Source organism: Propithecus coquereli, unplaced genomic scaffold, assembly GCF_000956105.1.
Source record: "Propithecus coquereli isolate 6110/MARCELLA unplaced genomic scaffold, Pcoq_1.0 Scaffold138, whole genome shotgun sequence".
Lineage (NCBI taxonomy): Eukaryota > Metazoa > Chordata > Mammalia > Primates > Indriidae > Propithecus > Propithecus coquereli.
Window position 1 is genome coordinate 835,424 of NW_012138080.1, and position 18,361 is coordinate 853,784.

The following is an 18,361-nucleotide window of genomic DNA, read 5'->3' on the forward strand; positions in this document are numbered from 1 at the left end:
CAGATAACATGATGGTATTTTCTGGGTTTTTTTTTTTTTTGAGTCATTGCTTCATATAGTCTATTCACTATTTTTATATTTCTTGTTAATACAACACTTGTAACATTAGATTTACAATTGACCCTTGAACAATGCTGGGTTAGGGGCTCTGAGCCCCCCTGCATAGTTGAAAATTTGCATATAATTTTTGAATCCCCAAAACTTAACTATTAATAGCCTACTGTTGACCTTACCAATAAGATAAACAGTTAATGCATATTTTGTATGATATATGTATTATATACTTTTTCTTACAATGAAGTAAGCTATAGAAAAATAATATTAAGAAAACCAGCCCTGACTTAAGCATTATACAAGGTATTCATGTAACAAAAACATTTGTACCCCCTTAATATTTTGAAATTAAAAAATAATAAATAAATCATAAGGAAAAGAAAATATATTTACTATTTATTAAGGGGAAGTGGATCCTCATAAAGGTCTTCATCCTCATTGTCTTCACGCTGAGTCAGCCAAGGAGGAGGAGGAGGAATAGGTTGGTTTTGCTCTCGCTCTCTGAGGGGTGGCAGAGACAAAAGAAAATTTGTGTAAAGGTAGACCCACACAGTTAAAACCCAAGTTGTTCAGGGGTCAACTGTATATTTTTTTAATGTTTGCTCTCATCTCTCCTTCCTGCTTGAAACAGTTTTATGTTTCAGGGAAGGGTTACAAGAAAAGGCAGAGTCTCATAAACTGCATGAATACAGATAAAAAGACATATTGTGGTTTATGATATCTAGATGCCCACCTGGAGGGAAGGGAATTTAGGAGCAAAATAAAAAGATTAAAAATCTAAGTCAACTCAGAAATAAGATATGCCAATGATGAAGTAAGGATTTAAGTTGGAAAGTTAGTTATTATGGCCCCCAGTTGTATGTACTTTATTCTAAGGTACCATTTGGTTTAATAAAATGTAGATCTGAGGCTGTTCTTAACCTATCAGTTTCTTAAGACTTAATTAAAAAGGTTATATTTTCAGAGGACAAAAGCATTATTCATTTGTCTGTTCATGTCTTCCAGGTTTATCTTGCAGATTATGGACTTGCCTACAGATATTGTCCCAGTGGGAACCACAAACAGTATCAGGAAAATCCTAGAAAAGGCCATAATGGGACAATAGAGTTTACTAGCTTGGATGCCCATAAGGGAGTAGGTGAGTTTCTTTTTTCTTTTCCTTATTTTTATTTCAGAAGAATGATTAGAGTCAAGGGTAATAAGGCTGCATGAAATGACCTTTGAATAGTTAGTTTGAAGAATGAGAGCACTGGTAAGATTGTTTTTCAAAAGTAGTGAATTCCTGTTATGCCAATTAATATTTCTTCTAACAGTGGGAGGAGATATAGACTAGGACGAGCGATGCGGGAGCAAAGGGGTGTCAACATAGCAAAACTTGATGCTCATTTTGGCCAGAAAATCACTAGTTTGTATAGGTTAAACTTGGAGGTCAGCACTGAATTTTTATGCTGTAGTGAATATCACAGATTTAGTAAAGGTGCACATGTGAACGATTATTCCTGTTTTTCCATTGTGCCATTATCAGAGCTTTAGAAGATACCATCTCCTAACAATAAGGATATCTTTTCTGAAACTATAAAGTGTTAACTTGTGGAAATCTCTCCTAGTTGCCTTTCATATATCTTACTTATTTAAACTCACTTTGATGGTATTGGAAACACATTTGCAGGTAAATTACATACATAGTCCTTTTATTGGATATTGATTGTACTGCCTTGCATTCCAAGGCAGACTTAATTCAACAATTCCCTAATTAGTTAAAGTCATAACCTATGTCTTGTATTCATTTACCATTAATTAAACCTTAGCTGTTTATTACACTGCAGTCCAAATCCAATAGCCGACCCAGAAAGCCATGGAAAAGGAAGTAGAAGGTCAATATTGAAAATATATGGTGCAGAGTCCCACTGATGGTTGCTTTGTTCACAATCAATATGGTCAATGCAACTGTACTTTCTTAGTTGCTCTGTCAGCAAGACAAAAAGTCAATTCTAATGTTATGCTAGTGAAAAAATGGTGATTATTGAAAAACTTTGGCTTTCAAAATTATATTCTTTGTAAACTTTGTTTATAAAAGTATTTTCAAATATGCTAAACCAAACAAATAATTTTTAAACAGCTTTGAAAGGACCACATTTTCACTTAGCAATTAGACATTTGCACTTATTAATGGTTGTTGAACCCTAAACTGATACTTTCTAACAAGTTTTAGTTGGTGAAAACAATGGTATATTATTGCCTTTTCTATTAAAAGGTCCATTGACCATGTAATATAGAAGGTCTTGATCATTTTCCAGAGCAATTAAAATCCACGCTAGTTTAAGGTAGGCCAGTGAAGAAGTGAAACAAGTATATCAGTTGTATACTTTCTTTTGAGAAAGAATCATCGGTTAAATTTTCTGAAATGGAAGTTAGCTTTTATATTCCTGATCAGAGTAAAAGAAATCATTACATTTTTTTTCAAGTATAGTTTGGTTAAAAAATAATGATCACTCAGAAATTTTGTAGTGTTGAATAATTTTTTGCCATTCACATTGTTATAAATCAATGAATACTTAAAGATAAAATGAGACATATCTTTAATTAAATTAAGAAATATAAGAATTAAATGCTCATTGATAGTTTTTTTTTTTCAATTTAAAGTTCTTTCACTCTCAGTCAATTCCATTCTTCATCTTTGTCAGATTTATTCTATTATACCTAATAGAATTTTCAGAAGCCTTAAAGTCCTTTTTAGATAGTGGTATAACTGGGAATTCATCATACAAATTCATAAGCATTGGTCCAGTTATATTAAAAATGATACCAGCTTGTGATTGGGCCACTTATTATTTTAACCGATAGCTCTACTATGGCTCCAATCTGGTTCTGAGTATTAAAATAGCCAAGAAACCGCTGTGATTATGAAGGGGAAGTAGACTTGTTATGCGTTGGTCTGGTCAGTGTTTGGACTGCGGTAATTCTGAAAGTCCTTTTCAGTTACTTTCATAGTTTAGGGTGGTGTTTTCATTGTACTGTCTTCACGAAAGATTTGAACAGATTTTTATTCTGTAGCCTACTTAAATTTTTTTCTCCCTAAATCATAATACATGTTGAATGTGTTGGGTAGATTTCACCACACTAGGTCTTTGGGGAGAAGATTGAACTGAGAATGATTCTAGAAAGATGACATTACATCCCCAAGAGGAATATTTTTGGTAATTGCTAGAAAGTTATATGCTGGAATGAATATTCATTTTTATCAGAGACTTCTCGGGATTCCTATAAAATAGTACATTCTCTTAATGCATTTTAAATAGGATTTACACTAAACTTCTAGGCATATCGATATCTATATATGTATTAACAGATTCAGATATAAATACAGATATACATACATACATATATATGCACATACATACACATATATACATACATACATAGATATATACACACATATTTGCTGGCATTTTAATATGTAGTTTTAGTCTGGAGTATAAAATAGGTTTGATATCTTCAAATGTTTGAATAATATTCATTCCTAATGTTTTGTATTTAATTTTCTAAAATAAAACATTTCAGTTTAGGATTTTATTAGAAATGAAATAATCATTTAGCCATATTTAGAAACTAGAATAAACAGTGCCATAAATCTTTATAGGTAAGTGCAGGTCAGATTTATAAATATTCATGTGTTTACTTTTAGTACAGTCACTATGTAGTTTAATCTCAGAAAAATCTTTTCTATACCAGTCCAGCTATGAGATCAAATAAATACTGAGGAAAGATAATGCAAAGGACAGCATAAAGAGCAAAAATATTATCATTAGGATATAAAACTTCTAGTTGTCAAAGCAAAAGTGTTAGGTATATATATCTGTGTCTGGTCAGGCCAAGAGAAATATGCAGGCTTCAGTGTAAAACTGACTTATGAGTTAAGTGCTAACTAGGGACTGTTAACCTGATCAGACTATCCTCTCTCTCCTACTTTTTGTAGTGATTATTCAAAAAATGAAGCTAAATCTCATTTTTCTGTGGATTAATTGGGTTTTTATAATCAGCCGTTTCACTTAAGCATTTTCTAATTCAACTTCATGTAAAAGGAGGGTAGTTGAAAGGGAAAGAAAGAAAAAACCGTTTTATCTATTATCTTGTGTTATCACAAACCAAAAAATATGCATAGAGATAGCTAGAGATGGAGGGACAGATGGATGAATGGATAGATAACTATTCCTAGAACTGCCACACATCTATATATCTGCATATAATTTTGAAAACTGTGGTTATTCTTCCAAACTCAATTCTCTTGTGTGACCTAGAGGTATTTTCTAAGTGGCTAAAGTGCTTCATTTAGTATAAAATCAGAGTAATATATGTTGGGCTTATTTCTTCCATTATTAATTTTTTATTCTTCATAAAAACTAGCATTTATAAACATTGACATAGTTTGGGCTTGTTGCCTGATAATTAAAGAGAATGATATTTGTGTCAAATATACTATTTTAAAATTTGTTACATTCTTAGGAATGTTAAAAAGCAATATTTGGATCAATGTGTGATATAGATTTTTGTAGATTTTTCTACTCACTGAGGCATGCAGTCAATACCTAATTTCTCTAGAGATATACTGCATTTAACATATTGAGCTTTTTTAAATACTTCAGACCTGTGCATTGAGTGTATAATACCTGTTTTAATTTGACATCATTGATGACCATAAAATATATTTAAATTGCATTTTAACTGTCCTTTTGTTTACATAATATATTTAGTATCAAGGAAAGAAATATATTACATACTTTTTTATTTTTGCCAATTGCTGTGGTATGTGAAATCCAAGGCTTGTGTTATTTCTTGCATGGGTTCATTTTACTCTAATACTTCAGCTTACAGAATATATGTGAAATAAACTGAGAATGTATTTTCATGTTACCAAACTTGGGGAAATAACATGGTTTACACACTACTTATCTTCTTAACCAATAATTCAAAAAAGGTAACCCATTTTTCTATTATGATTAAGATAGTAAGGTAAACCATCAAATTACTAACATTCCCTGTTGCATGTTAGTAGTCAGAATAACATACTGTTTATTTCTTCTTTCATGTAAATTTGACTGCTATAAATAGTCTTTGGGTAAAACATAACCAATAATGAATACTTTTTTCTATATTGGCATAAGCCCACTTTTTACATTTAATCATGACTTTTAAAGTCTTGACATATATCTTGGCTTTTTAGTTGAACTATTTGGTTGGGTTAAGATTATACATTGGCCAAATGTAAGATACCTTTGCTCTGTTGAGTAACCTTTCCTAAGTTTCACACAGTAGTGTTTCACAAAAAAACTAGGGCTTGGAATTTAAAAAGTTCTGAAAAAATAAGAAACCTGAGTTTAATATTTTATTTGAAATATGACGCATTGCATTCTACTTTCCTAATATCCTTTTTGAAATTGCAGTAAATCATGGTCACCATAAAATTTACCAGCTTTTTATATATCCTATTTGACAAAACACTGAATTACATAGGTTACCAGTTGGAAAACTAAAAACAAACTTTAAATTTGTTATGCAAATAGTCACCATTCACCCTGTCAGGTGAGCATCTTATTCAGATGTTTTCTCTTTCTTATTGTCATTTCTGAGCACAAATACTAATATTTTGGGCATTTAAACCCTGTCTGCTTGAGGCAGAAGTTATCAAGTTCACTTTATTATTTTCTACCAAACCTTGTTTTCTTCATACTCCATAATATTACTCTGTATGAGAAGTAGAACTAAACAGAAAACACTTTAGGCAAATAAGCAGAACAATTTTGGAATTAACTCTTAGTCTTTTCTTTTTCTTCCAATTCCTCTTTCGTTCCATTTAGTGAATGAGCCTGGTTAATTTTATTCCAATTTGTCTTTAGAATAAGCACTAGTTCTTTAAGATCACTTCTCTGTTGTTCTTGTACCAGCTTGGAAGGACCATTTAACACTTTAAAAATAAATACTTTGACTAGAGATCCTTCTTTATCGGAATGAAATAGCTTTAAAGAAATCATTTCATGAAAGGATGGTTTCATGAAAAAGTTGGTCAGTGATGCAGCTAAGTTATTCCTTGCCAAAACAACTATTTTTGTGTCAGTATGTCTTAGTGTTTTAAGTTAAAATGCCTGCTTTAAATACTTCCCTCACTATGGAAGTCATGTGTGTAATGTTTGAATAGTGCTAAAACTAATAGCGGAGGCAAATTAATTGTTAGATTGAGCACAGGCTTTGGATTCTGAAAGACTTTGATTTCAGTTCTGAGCTCTGTCAGTTCTTGCTCTGTGATATTGAGTAAGTTATTTAACTTCTCTGAGACTCTTATTTTTCTTATTTGTTAAGAGTTAATAATATATACCTTATATTGTTCGAATGATTAAATGAGAAAAACAAGTAGAATGCCTGGCATAGTAGCAGCTCTCCATAAATCATGTCATTTTTTAATTTTAATTATGCATTCCACTGTGAGCTGTTTTTGGAATCTTCTTTTTAGTGAAATAGAATTTAAGTTCCCACCTGTGCCTTTTTTATTGTTGTTACTCTCAGCAATACTTTATAATTTAGAAAAGTTGAACAATGAAAATACCACAGGCTTTCAACAAACAGTGATTTACATTGCTCCACATTAGTAAGCTGAATATAAATCAGTTGCTAAATAATATTTAGAAGATAACTCGAGAATGTTTATAGGAAAAATTTTATTAATAACTAAATTTGACTACATTTCCAAACAATAGTAAAAGTTTGATTTTTAGGACAGCTATATGAAAACATACTGTTAATGGTTATATTAATTATCAAATGCAGCTGAAGAACCTTATGTATTATAAATAAATTATGTAGATAGATGACTCAGAAACAAAACAATCCATAGTATGTTTTCTATCCAAGTGAATGAAAATATATTAAAAAGAAATATATTGCCCAGCATCCTCTGTTCTTAGAGCTGAAAATGTAATAGTGGTAGAGCCAGAATTGTATCTCCTTCCTAGTCTAGAGCTCTTTTCCATTTACTGCTTTGTTTAGCATGTTTTAAAATGAATTTAAAAGTTATGTAATGAAAGAAGCAATTTTCAAATTAAAAATTATTTTTTATAGTTACATATTAATATTCCTCTTCAACTATGATCAATTCTTTGTATAAATTATACATGCACACATAGATTCCAATATTGTCATCTAGAATATTTGTTTTTAATTAATTTAACAGGCATTAAAATTACTCTTCTGTGTACAATAGTTGGAAAGAAGACATAATCATTGGAAGAGTCTAAGATTTTAACTTTACTAAAACAAGTCAAACTTTTCAATTTGTTTCTCTGGGAGGGAATTTCAGATAGAGGTATGTACTCAGAAATATACTTAATGCTTTTATCTCTTTAATGACAGAAAAGGGTGACTATTTGATGTTCCTTTTAGCATTATGTGTATTTCTGTAGGACTTAGTAGAAATAGTGGCAAAAACGTTCAACTAACCATAGTTATTGATGTATATGTGCAGTAAAAGAAAATAAGGAAAAGATTGAAAAATGTGATAAAGTATTTTAATTAGGTAAGACCAAACTATAATAGTGAAGTAAAGTTAACTCTCAAAGGGCTATTCAAATGAAGACTAGTTTATGAAAGATTGGCTTCAGAAATCTAAATGACTTGTCATTACTTATAGCTTCATATCAATTAATCCCTCAGTTGGTGGGGGGGGGAGGGGGAAAGTGGCTAGGAAGGTTCATTCTATTTTAATTCTGGTTGTTTTTTTCTCACAGGGCCTCTTGTATGTAACCTGTGTCATCCAAACAGGTGCTAGAATATCATATTTTGAAAATTAGAGGATATGAATTTTTTTAAGTGGTGGTAATTGGGAATTGCCATAATGGAAAAAAGGGACTTGTGAACACATCTGTACAAATGGAACCATTCCATTATTAATGGGAGATTTATTACTGAAGAAATCACTACAGAACAGTGTGGTAGAGATTGTGTTTTTATTTTAATATGAGAGCCAAGTCTTGCATTAGGACATTGTTGAAGCTTGTGCAGAAAGCAAATGGCACCCATGGGACTGTATAGCATTCTACGAGATTGAAGGGCCTTTAATAATCCAATACTCTAATAGCAGTTAAGATAGAGTGTGTGTAAGAGCTAATTTTGTCTTCTGCTTTTATGACTTATGTATAGTAACCAAAAGAAGTTATGATGTGCTGGCAGCATTGTTCTTAATAAATGACTTTTTAAATTAAAAACTAAGTTCACTGAGTAACTTTTCAGAGTTTATTTAATGAAATGTAATAAAATAGGAGACCTGTTTACAGCAGATTTAACAGCCTCTTATTGCTCTTAGGAGCTTATATATCCCTACACAGATGAACATTCAAGTAATGGTAGAAATGTAAATACCAACCTATTGTTTTATAACAATTTGGAATGGCTGTAAAAATGAGTTTATTTTATGGGTATTTGCTAATGTTTTAATCATTACTTCAGTGATTTGTTAATAAGTATCAGTTATATTTGACATGTTTCTTAGATTTCATTGTCCATCTTTTGATATAAGGCACTTAAAATCTAGAAAATTATGATGAAATTAGTCTACAGCATTTAATAGCTTGATATAAATATTTACAAGGGCCTGAAAATGTTCTTTTAATATATTTTTCATGAAAAGCCATCCTATATTAAATTTTGAAAGCCTCTAGTTGGCTTCAAAATCTACTCCCCACCACCTGTGCCCCAACCCCTCACACCATTGCTTTACTTTTATATTTTCTATTTAGTATATGGGACTGGAATTTTAGCTTGTTGGTGCTTTTATCTAAAAATAATATTTGTAAAATTTTAGCACTGTATATCAAAAGGAACAGGCATATTTTATTATATTTTCATATAATTGAAAAATCTTAAGACAGACCTGTTTTTTAATACTGCACACTAGATGGCAGTTTTGTCATATTCTTCTAACTTCAAACCTACTAGTAAGAGTAGAACAGGAAAGGCCATCAATGTTTAGTCTGCATTCAAAGGGTCTCTGCATGACCAGTGCAGACCCCATGGACTTCCTGGAACATATGTTAGCAATTTAGCTGCAGACATTTATTTCTTTGTTTTACTGCTTGGCTCTTTGAGAAAGTGTTGGTGCCGGGTTATGGGTTGTCTGGATCATGTCAGAGGCCATGGGGATCAAGTTCATGTGACAGGCCAGACTAAGGAAAGATGAAGTTGGAGGAGGTTGAGGAAACTGACCCTTACTTTCAACAGCAACAAGTCACTGCCTGTCTGTGGACTGGGACCAAATGCTTAGGCGTTTAAGTTTTACTCCAGCTGAACAAACAAAACACTTTGCCCATTTGGCTTTTTCATATTTCATCAATAGTAGTTCACTCAAACATTTCTCCATTTCTCAAGAACTTGCTTATCCCTCATCTTTCTCTCTTAATGCTTACTCCTATAGCCCTGTCCAGACGAAGTGACGTTGAGATCCTTGGCTACTGCATGCTGCGGTGGCTGTGTGGGAAACTTCCCTGGGAACGGAACCTGAAGGACCCTGTGGCTGTGCAGACTGCTAAAACAAAGTAAGAATTTGCAAGTATTTCATCATTTACTGCACCAGGTCTGAAGGGAAATAATATCCCAGAGAAGATTGGCATTCACCCAACATGACCACCAAAGCATATTTCTTTAATTAGAAAAATATTTTTTTAAAAACCAAACAACTAACACATAAAATCCATTAATATAATACCTATAAAAGCACATGTATTTGAATCACAATGAAAAATATAAAGTAAAATATCTATTCCTTTACGTGGTATTTTCCAAAGCTTAGATTCTAGGTGGTGGTGTTTTCAAGGAAGAGTATTTTCAAATTAGCATTGTACAAGTACGTAGAAGTATTCTGAGCTTGGTAGGATTGATACTGTGCAAAGCAACATTGTGAAATGGGATAAGAAGGGCTTATATTTTTTAAGTGAGAGCAACTTACCTCTTATTCCTGTCATGGAGGAAGTATGTTTTGTTTCTTAAGAAATAAACAAATTTTTTATATGAGCTGTTTATATGAGATAATCTTACAGCCACATAAACATTTTTAATATTCCACATTCAGTTTTTTATCACCTAGATTCTATTAGCATAAGAATTAGGTCAGACTAAGAACAGTGTGTGTTACTGTTTTACAGTTCTCTCACTGATCGGGCCTAAAAAAAGTCAACTGCATATAGCACACAATAGCCATTTTTTTCATCTTATACCAAGATACGCTCAACAGTAGTTATCCACAGATATCACAATTGAAAAAAGCAGCTAAGTTTTAAGTAGGACAAGTCACAACAGATGTGTACAAAAAGGGCAAAGGGGTAGCCAATTCGTAGAAATCAATTTTCAAATTCAGTGTGGCATCAGTTAATAGGCTAGCCTGCAGATTCAGATTAATACAGATTACATTTGTAAATACTGATCTATATTATATGAAATATTTCTCCCCTGGGAATCTTGGTCATCCTAGTCCCTTACCCAAAACTAAAACATTTATATAAGCCAATACTGGAACTACATCAGTTATTTACGGCAGTGATTGTGGTACTCATGTTAACCCTCATGTAACTGATATTTTTTGAAGTCTAGGTCAAATGAAAGCATAATAATGGACATATATAAACAGTTTTGGTATCTAGTTTTCCAAATCAGTTTACTTAATTTGAATAATATAATAAAGTAATACTGTTATTTAAAAGGCTAGCATTTTAATTCTGATGATTATATGTATATTTTTCTTTTAAGAAGACAAATATGAATTGTTATACTCCTTTATCAGTATACAGTTTATAATTCAGATAAACTGTAGGCATTTTCAAATTTCTTTTAATATATAATACATGATAATAATTTATTCAATTTGCTGAGAAAGTATAACATTTTCCCCATAAGGGCATGATTGCATATTCAACCATAACACTGTATCTCCCTTATGCCCTTTATTTTCCTGACAGGGTGATATTAGATCAATGCATTTATTGTTGCTATTCTGCCTGTGCCTGAGTTTGTGAATCACTCACTCATATCAATAATTTTAGTTGAATATTTATACAGGTTGAATATCCTTTACCTGAAATGCTTGGGACCAGAAGTGTTTCAGATTTGGGATTTTTTTGGATTTGGGAATATTTGCATTGTACTTACCGGTTGAGCATCCCCAAAACCTAAACCTGTTTAATTGTAGGACAGCATAAAACGCTGCCCAATGGAGAACAATATGAATAATTAACCCTTGTCCAATGGTAAATACCGGAGGAAAAATATCCCAAAAATTAGATACAGTGTTTTATTATGGTTTTTAGATACAAATTTGTGTCACAGAAATTATGACAAGTATCCCTACTTCTGCATTTCTACATGTACAAATTTGAGTTAAAGCATTTATATTATGCTATAATTATACATCGTTTAGTGTTGGGCTTTGGAAAACTATACCACCACAGTATAGCGCTTTGGCATGCTGAGTACTTTCAGCTAAAGCAGATTAGAAAGCCTCAGAAGCAAAGTCTCTCTGACTTTCTGCCCTCCTATCTCCCACCCTTCCTTCTCTTCCCAAGTGAGTCATAGAAACCAGAATTCCTCTTCCTCAAGACAGGTCATGGAAACCAGAACTCATCTCCCCCCAAAAAGGTTGCTCTCTCCCTTCTCCCTTGCAGGCCTTCATTGCAGAGGGGTCCTGAGAGGAAGGAATGCTACACACAGAAGCCAAGAGGCCTTGCTGGGTCTCCCTCCAACCCCACCAGTTTATTGTTACATCATACTCTATGTCCAATCACATTTCTACGTGGCTGTCCATTCTTCATGGAATCTAAGCATAAAAATAGACAATTTTCCCTGTGTCTTTAAGTCTTCATTTCTGAAGACTCCCATGTTGTGTAAAACTTTGATTAAATAAATTTGTTATGCTTTCCTCTTGTTAACCTGTCTTTTGTTATAGGAGTGTTAGCAGTGACCCTTATTATGATGGGTGAGAGAAAGTGTCACACCATTCTGCCCCTACATTAGTTTCTAGGTGATTAATATAAAATTAATCAATGGGAATTAAGAGATCTTCCTACTTCTACTGACCCATTCATTATAGGTGGGGTAACAAAAGCATTGAAAATCATAATTTCGGTGACCTACCAACATAGAATTAGAGTTTTGCTTTCTAATCAAAACAATGAATCACGGGACTGAAAACAAATTCATTGTGTTTTACTCTGTTTTAGTCTGTTGGATGAGCTCCCTGAGTCAGTGCTAAAATGGGCTCCTTCTGGAAGCAGTTGCTGTAAGTCAAATGATAACTTCTACCTTCTTTTATGATTTACAGGTCACCACATTTGTCACTCTTGTTTTGTAGCTTTTGCTTAACCTGCCCACTCCTATTCCCATCAGGGTAGGAGGAATCTCTTCAGGGTTGCAGATAGGTTGCTAGAGAAGAGAATGTTTATTTAGATCATTTTTGACAATAGAACACAAGAACCCAGTAAGAAAATAATTAGGTGGAGTTCTAGGCTTTGCTGATTGCATTTTAAAAAATATATATTTGAGAATCATGCACAGGTTTAATAGTCAATTGTATCTGGTGTTTCTAGAGTTAAGACTTTCTGTTTTTGTTTGTTAATATATTATTGAAAGAAGATAAAGTCGACCTAAGGAAAGACTACTTTCAATCAATAATTTAAAAAACCAAATCATTAAACACTTGAATGCTGTTTAGACCTGGGTTATGCTGTGACGGAATTGCCAGCAAAAATTTTTTGATTAGCAAGGACATATGATTTTGGGATTTGGAGGTATATTTCATAAATGGTTTTCTCTTTCAAGTTAGTATAGAGCTTTTTGGAATTCTTTAATGGATAATGTTATCAGTATAAAATAGTAAGTCAACTAGGAATTACCTAACTTCCTGTCATTTGTATATGTATGCCTGACACATTATTCAGCACTAATTTAACAATTGAGTTAGATTGTCTTATAGGAAAAAAGTCGGCTCCTGCTGTCAGGCTTGCTTTTGCACAGAGACAAATAAGCAGAGTGAATCTTGTTTTCTATTTACATTGAGCAATCTCAAAGTTAGTTTTTAGTTGACTTCTGAAAGTAGATACATACACTGACCGTCTCTAGCACGTCAAAGAGCATCAGTTTCTGTCTGAGAGTTGAAAAGTAGAGTTAAGTCATCTTAAATTTATGTTCACAGCCCTTCTGTGACTAGAAACCAGAACTTCCATTTGGATAGGAAGTAAAAGAGGAAGAAACAAGTTCTATTTCTTACGTCCATTTCGGAAGTGCCATAAGTCTGTCCTCATGTGACTCTTTTGCTTTCCCCTTTCTGTAGTACTTTTCTTCTGATGGAGGCCACCAAACAAGGGAGATTCTTATTTGGAGAGATGGGTTGAAAGATGAAAGTTTTGCTTTTGTACCTGCATTAAATAACTTGGTCAAAATGATAGTATTGCTTTTTGGCTCATAATCTTACTGGCATTTTTACCAAGTCTATAGTTTATGTTTTAATCAGTGGGACAGAAAGAGAGATGGGGAGATGCCATTTATTGTTTTAATTATATATCTCCCTTACCTTTCTTGTCCCTCCTATACAAAAGATAACTGTTCAATTTAGGATTAGGAAAAAAAACCTGATTCCCTGGATTGTACAAGATAAATGATTGTGGGCCATTGTATATTGTGTGATTCTTCTATTGTTAGAGATGAGTTAAGATTTGAGTTAGATGAGAAATTTGGATGGGAAAGACACCAAGTTCTCCTTTCTCAGTACAAATCATTTATTTGAGTCTGTACTATTATAAAATACATATTTCTATTTTTAAAGCACAAAATGTTGAAACTTTAATAATAAGTAATAATCTCTTAAATTAGGAGGTTGTGCTTAGGACAAACACACCATGAAAATTAAAGGAACTGATTTACAAAAGGTTTATTACTAAGGCATTTTATGAAATAAAACAGCCAAGAAGTTTGCAGCATGCATGTCTAAGTCAGTGTAATAATGGTTTCAAAAGTTTCAAGGCCGGGTGCGGTGGCTCATGCCACCACATGTAATCTCAGCACTTTGGGAGGCCGAGGCAGGAGGATTGCTTGAGGCCAGGAGTTCGAGACCAGCCTGAACAAGAGTAAGACCCCATCTCTGCAAAAAATAGGAAAATTAGCCAGGAGTGTTGGCATGTACCTCTAGTCCCAGTTATTTGAGAGTCTGAGGCAGGAGGATCACTTGAGCCCAGGAGTTTAAGGTTGCAGTGAGCTATGATGGCACTACTGCACTCTAGCCTGGACGACAGAGTGAGACCCTATGAGTCTCAAGAAAAAAAAAAAGCTTCTATGTCTTGAAATCATAGTAATGATACTTAATATTTCACTGGCTTAAAAAGCAGATGATTCAAGAATATCATAATTTCATCCTACTCAAAGCATGTTGTTTTATAGCTCTGGAAAGATGCTAGTAAATTTAAAAATGTAGTTAATATAATAAATCCAGATCTTGAAAGGCTAACATTTAAATCAGTACTACATCGTAATAGTCTAAGATTCAGGTTTATAATAATAAATTTATAAAGTAGGTGGCTCTTTTTGTTTTCTCCCTCTTCTACCTCATTGGTACCTCACTTTTCCAAACCCCAGCCCCATGAGGGCTTTGCAGCACAGCTATCAGTTGGTGGAATGCCAGGAGTTTTCTTATTGTCTTGTAACAGTGATTTGTTCCCAACATAGTCAGCTCTCTTCTCCATTTGGAACGTTCTGATAAATGGAATTGTAATACATACATAACTTGGCGTACCAATCTTCAAAGGACCAAACAACAATATTTATATTAAAATGGTAGTGAATGTCATTTTTTTTTTCATTTTGGTCATCCTTTTAGGAATTGGATTCTTCCCTCCAGGAAACATCAGTTATAAATGTGGTGATAAAGCAATAGCAGTTGCTAGTTAACAGAGATGTGGTTGACTGAATGCTAGATAACAGAATTTTATATATCTCATAAATTAGAGAGGAAAATAGTAGGTTGCATAATTGCTATAATGTCTAGGAAAAAAAAAAGTCCAGAGACAAGAGTTCTCGTATTAACCACATTAGTTTCATATTCCTGGAACATAGTTCTTGACTCAATGTTGTAAAATGGTTACTCTAACTTTAATAGGGAGAAAGGAATGATGACTATTCCTTTTGGAATTTTTCCCTATAGGGAGTGAAACCCAGTGCCTCTGCAATTCTCCTTTTGAATGGAGGTAGGCCTGGAGGGGAAGTGAAGGATTAGGAAATCACTTCTGCCAACCCATGAAGCTTCCCAGATTTTTCCACCTTGGGATATAAACAACTAAGTGAGAAAATAAGAGGTACTTGTATTGGGGTCACTATTAAGTTTTAGAAGGGAAAAGGCATATCTAAACACATCTATGAACAAATGAAAACACGCCAGTTTCTGAACAGTATTTAGTATTATCACTACTATCCCAATATTAGATTGTACCTCCGCCTCAAACAAAAATGCAAACTATGAACATTTTAATGCAGCTATGTTTGTAACTTTTGGTTACTAATTCTACTTGTATTTAAAAGTTGGTAGTTCATAACTTTTTTTGGAGAAGTGAGATTACTATGTAATTCTAGGGAAACATTTCTTTAAGTTAGAGAAAAAAACAAAAGGTGGCAACTCCTTATGCTACTGGTCTAAAATCGAGAAGTCTGTGCTGAATGCACCAGGCTAGCTGGGTATGGAGGACTTGAGGGACGTTTCATGCATTCTAAAATCAATCATGGTTAGCAATATGGAATTCAAGGTCATTTCTAAATAATACTGTTATAATCCCCAAATTAAAGCCTTAATTAAAACTTGCAATAATTTTTTTCCTTTGAAGTAAGGAGGTTTATAATAAGTAACACTTGTTTTTAACTGATTTTTTAAAGTTCAACATAGAAAGTATGAAGCATGTATAGTCTATTATATTTATGTAATCCTTAATAGCACCTCATAAATCAAAATCACTAACTATAATTATTAAAATTTGCTTCTCTCATAAGATTAGTGAATTGTAAACATATCAACAAAGATATGTAAAAGAATTACCAGTTTGTCCCATCTTGTTAAATCTGTAGGTCAGTATATTTCAGTCACTTTTGAGTATCATTTAAAAAGTTCTTTTCATTAAATTGTTCATTTTTAGTTTCTTCTGGATGTGTGTGTGTGTGTGTGTGTGTGTGTGTGTGTGTAAATGTTTAAGAGAAAAAGGTTTTGAGATTATTGGAATCTTGACAATTCTTGCCAATTATGAATGAAGTATAAAAATTTTAATATTTCACAGGTGAAATCGCCCAATTCTTGGAAAGTGCTTATCGTTTAGCATATGATGAAAAGCCAAACTATCAAGTGCTCAAGAAAATTCTGAACCCAGGTGCAATACCTTTAGGACCACTGGAATTTTCCACTAAAGGACAGAGTATAAATGTATATACTCCAAACAATCAAAAAGTAAGTACTGTGATCCCTGGGATCCTTTGATTATTTACTTCTATGACGCTTGGCCTCAAAATGAATCTGACAACGAAATTTTTTGTTCCTTATATTTAATTCCTATTTCCCCTAATTCAGCACCAAGAAAGTTTATTGAAAGTTCTTTAGACCTATCGTCTCTTAGAGAAAAATAATCATAGAGATCTGACTAGGGTAAGGTTAAAGGCTAATGCGACTTTATTCATGAAGGCCTTTATTTTTTTTTTCAGTTCTCTTCAGGCATTGTCCTCTGTTTTTGCCTACCAGTTTGGCCATGATTTGATGGTGATAATAGTCTTAGATTTAACCAGATTATTATTATGCCCTGGTATTTCAATATATGAAAACAATTCTTTAGGAAAAGAAGAGCTATCATTTTTTTAAAGTTACACCTCCTTCTTTACTCTGCTGTCTTCCAACAAACTCCCTCACATTGACTGAAAAACAAAAAGATAGGAATCAGAACTTAAAACAATACAAAAGAATTAGAACTTCAAACGTTTTTAAGAGGGTGGCAGAAATCTGAGACCGCTGTTAGCAACATCACTGGACAGACAACTAACTGTCTGTTTCTTCCTTGACACTGTCCATATGCAAAAAAAAAAAAGTGTGGAGGGCATTTTTTCCCTTATATGTGTACAATAAGGTAGGGTCAGGATGCCATTCATTTTTAATATTCTTTATGAACTTTGGATCATCACAAGTGTTCATGAGCCAAGAATGCAGGATGCAAACTAATGTGACTGATAGGCTGCTAGATGAATGGTGAGTCAAGTATCAGTGCACAGATGGTTCTGATTTGCTGAATTTTGTAGCTGTTGCAACTGAAGACATAAAATATCCTTCTAGTCATAAATTAGCTCTTTGGAAGCAAAACCTTGGCACCAGAGCTTTACAACCTTCAATTAGTAGGAAAAGAAGTATTTGAATGACTGTGGTATTGACATCTGTAGGCCTGCATAGTAATCATTCCTAATAGAAGAGAATATCTGTTTGAGGAGGTTTTGCATGGCTAATTAACTACCAGTGAGAATATGTAATTTTTTCATGATCTCCTGATTGTCACCTTTCTCTCATGATACAATTACATTTTATTGTAGTAAGTGCCTCACAAACCAATTGTCAGCACTATTTACGTATTGCAGAAGGCAGAACAAAAGTTCATGTTTAATAAAAAGCCACTGGATTTTGATCTTGGTAATTACTAGACTTATTTTAACAGTTTTATTTGACTTTTGTGTTTTTATCACTTTTGCAACAAAACAAAGAGCCATTTCGTTGACATAGTTTTTCCCCTGCAATAATGGTCACCACTTAATCTACACTAATTTAAGTAGTTTTTTTTCCCTTTTTTGTAGTTTTTCAGTTTCATAAACTTAATTGAAATATAAAAGAAGCCATTTTAAAAACCGATAGCTGTATCCTCTGATATAAAATTCTAATTATTATCCACCAGAATTTTCAGTTTCATCAAATTCAAAGGGTGTTTGTTGTGAAACTATTTTTATATGCAGAGAAAACAACATAAAACATTTTTTCCAATGAGCCTCCATCAAAAATATTTTATTCCTTTTGATTAGAGCATTTTGATTGTGAGTAAAAAGAAAACACTTAAGAATAATATGGCTTCTTAAGACTTTTAATTTCTGTTAACAGTGTGATCAGCTTGAATATATAGACAGTAAGATAATGTGGGGACATATATCACAGCAGATTGATATTTATTAACGACTTTATTTCTCTAGTATTTTTAAGTGCACAAATATATTTAATAATGAT

The 18,361-nt window shown here is 32.9% G+C and overlaps 1 protein-coding gene across 1 annotated transcript in view; it reads left to right on the plus strand.

The window, feature by feature from the left end:
* The window catches only part of VRK2 (vaccinia related kinase 2), a 117,164-nt gene that overhangs the window by 74,567 nt on the left and 24,236 nt on the right, over positions 1-18,361 (plus strand). The window contains exons 8-11 of the mRNA XM_012639178.1: positions 1,060-1,192; positions 9,512-9,632; positions 12,306-12,364; positions 16,395-16,561. Of these exons, the coding sequence (XP_012494632.1) occupies positions 1,060-1,192; positions 9,512-9,632; positions 12,306-12,364; positions 16,395-16,561 (480 nt within the window). The remainder of the gene's footprint in view (positions 1-1,059; positions 1,193-9,511; positions 9,633-12,305; positions 12,365-16,394; positions 16,562-18,361) is intronic.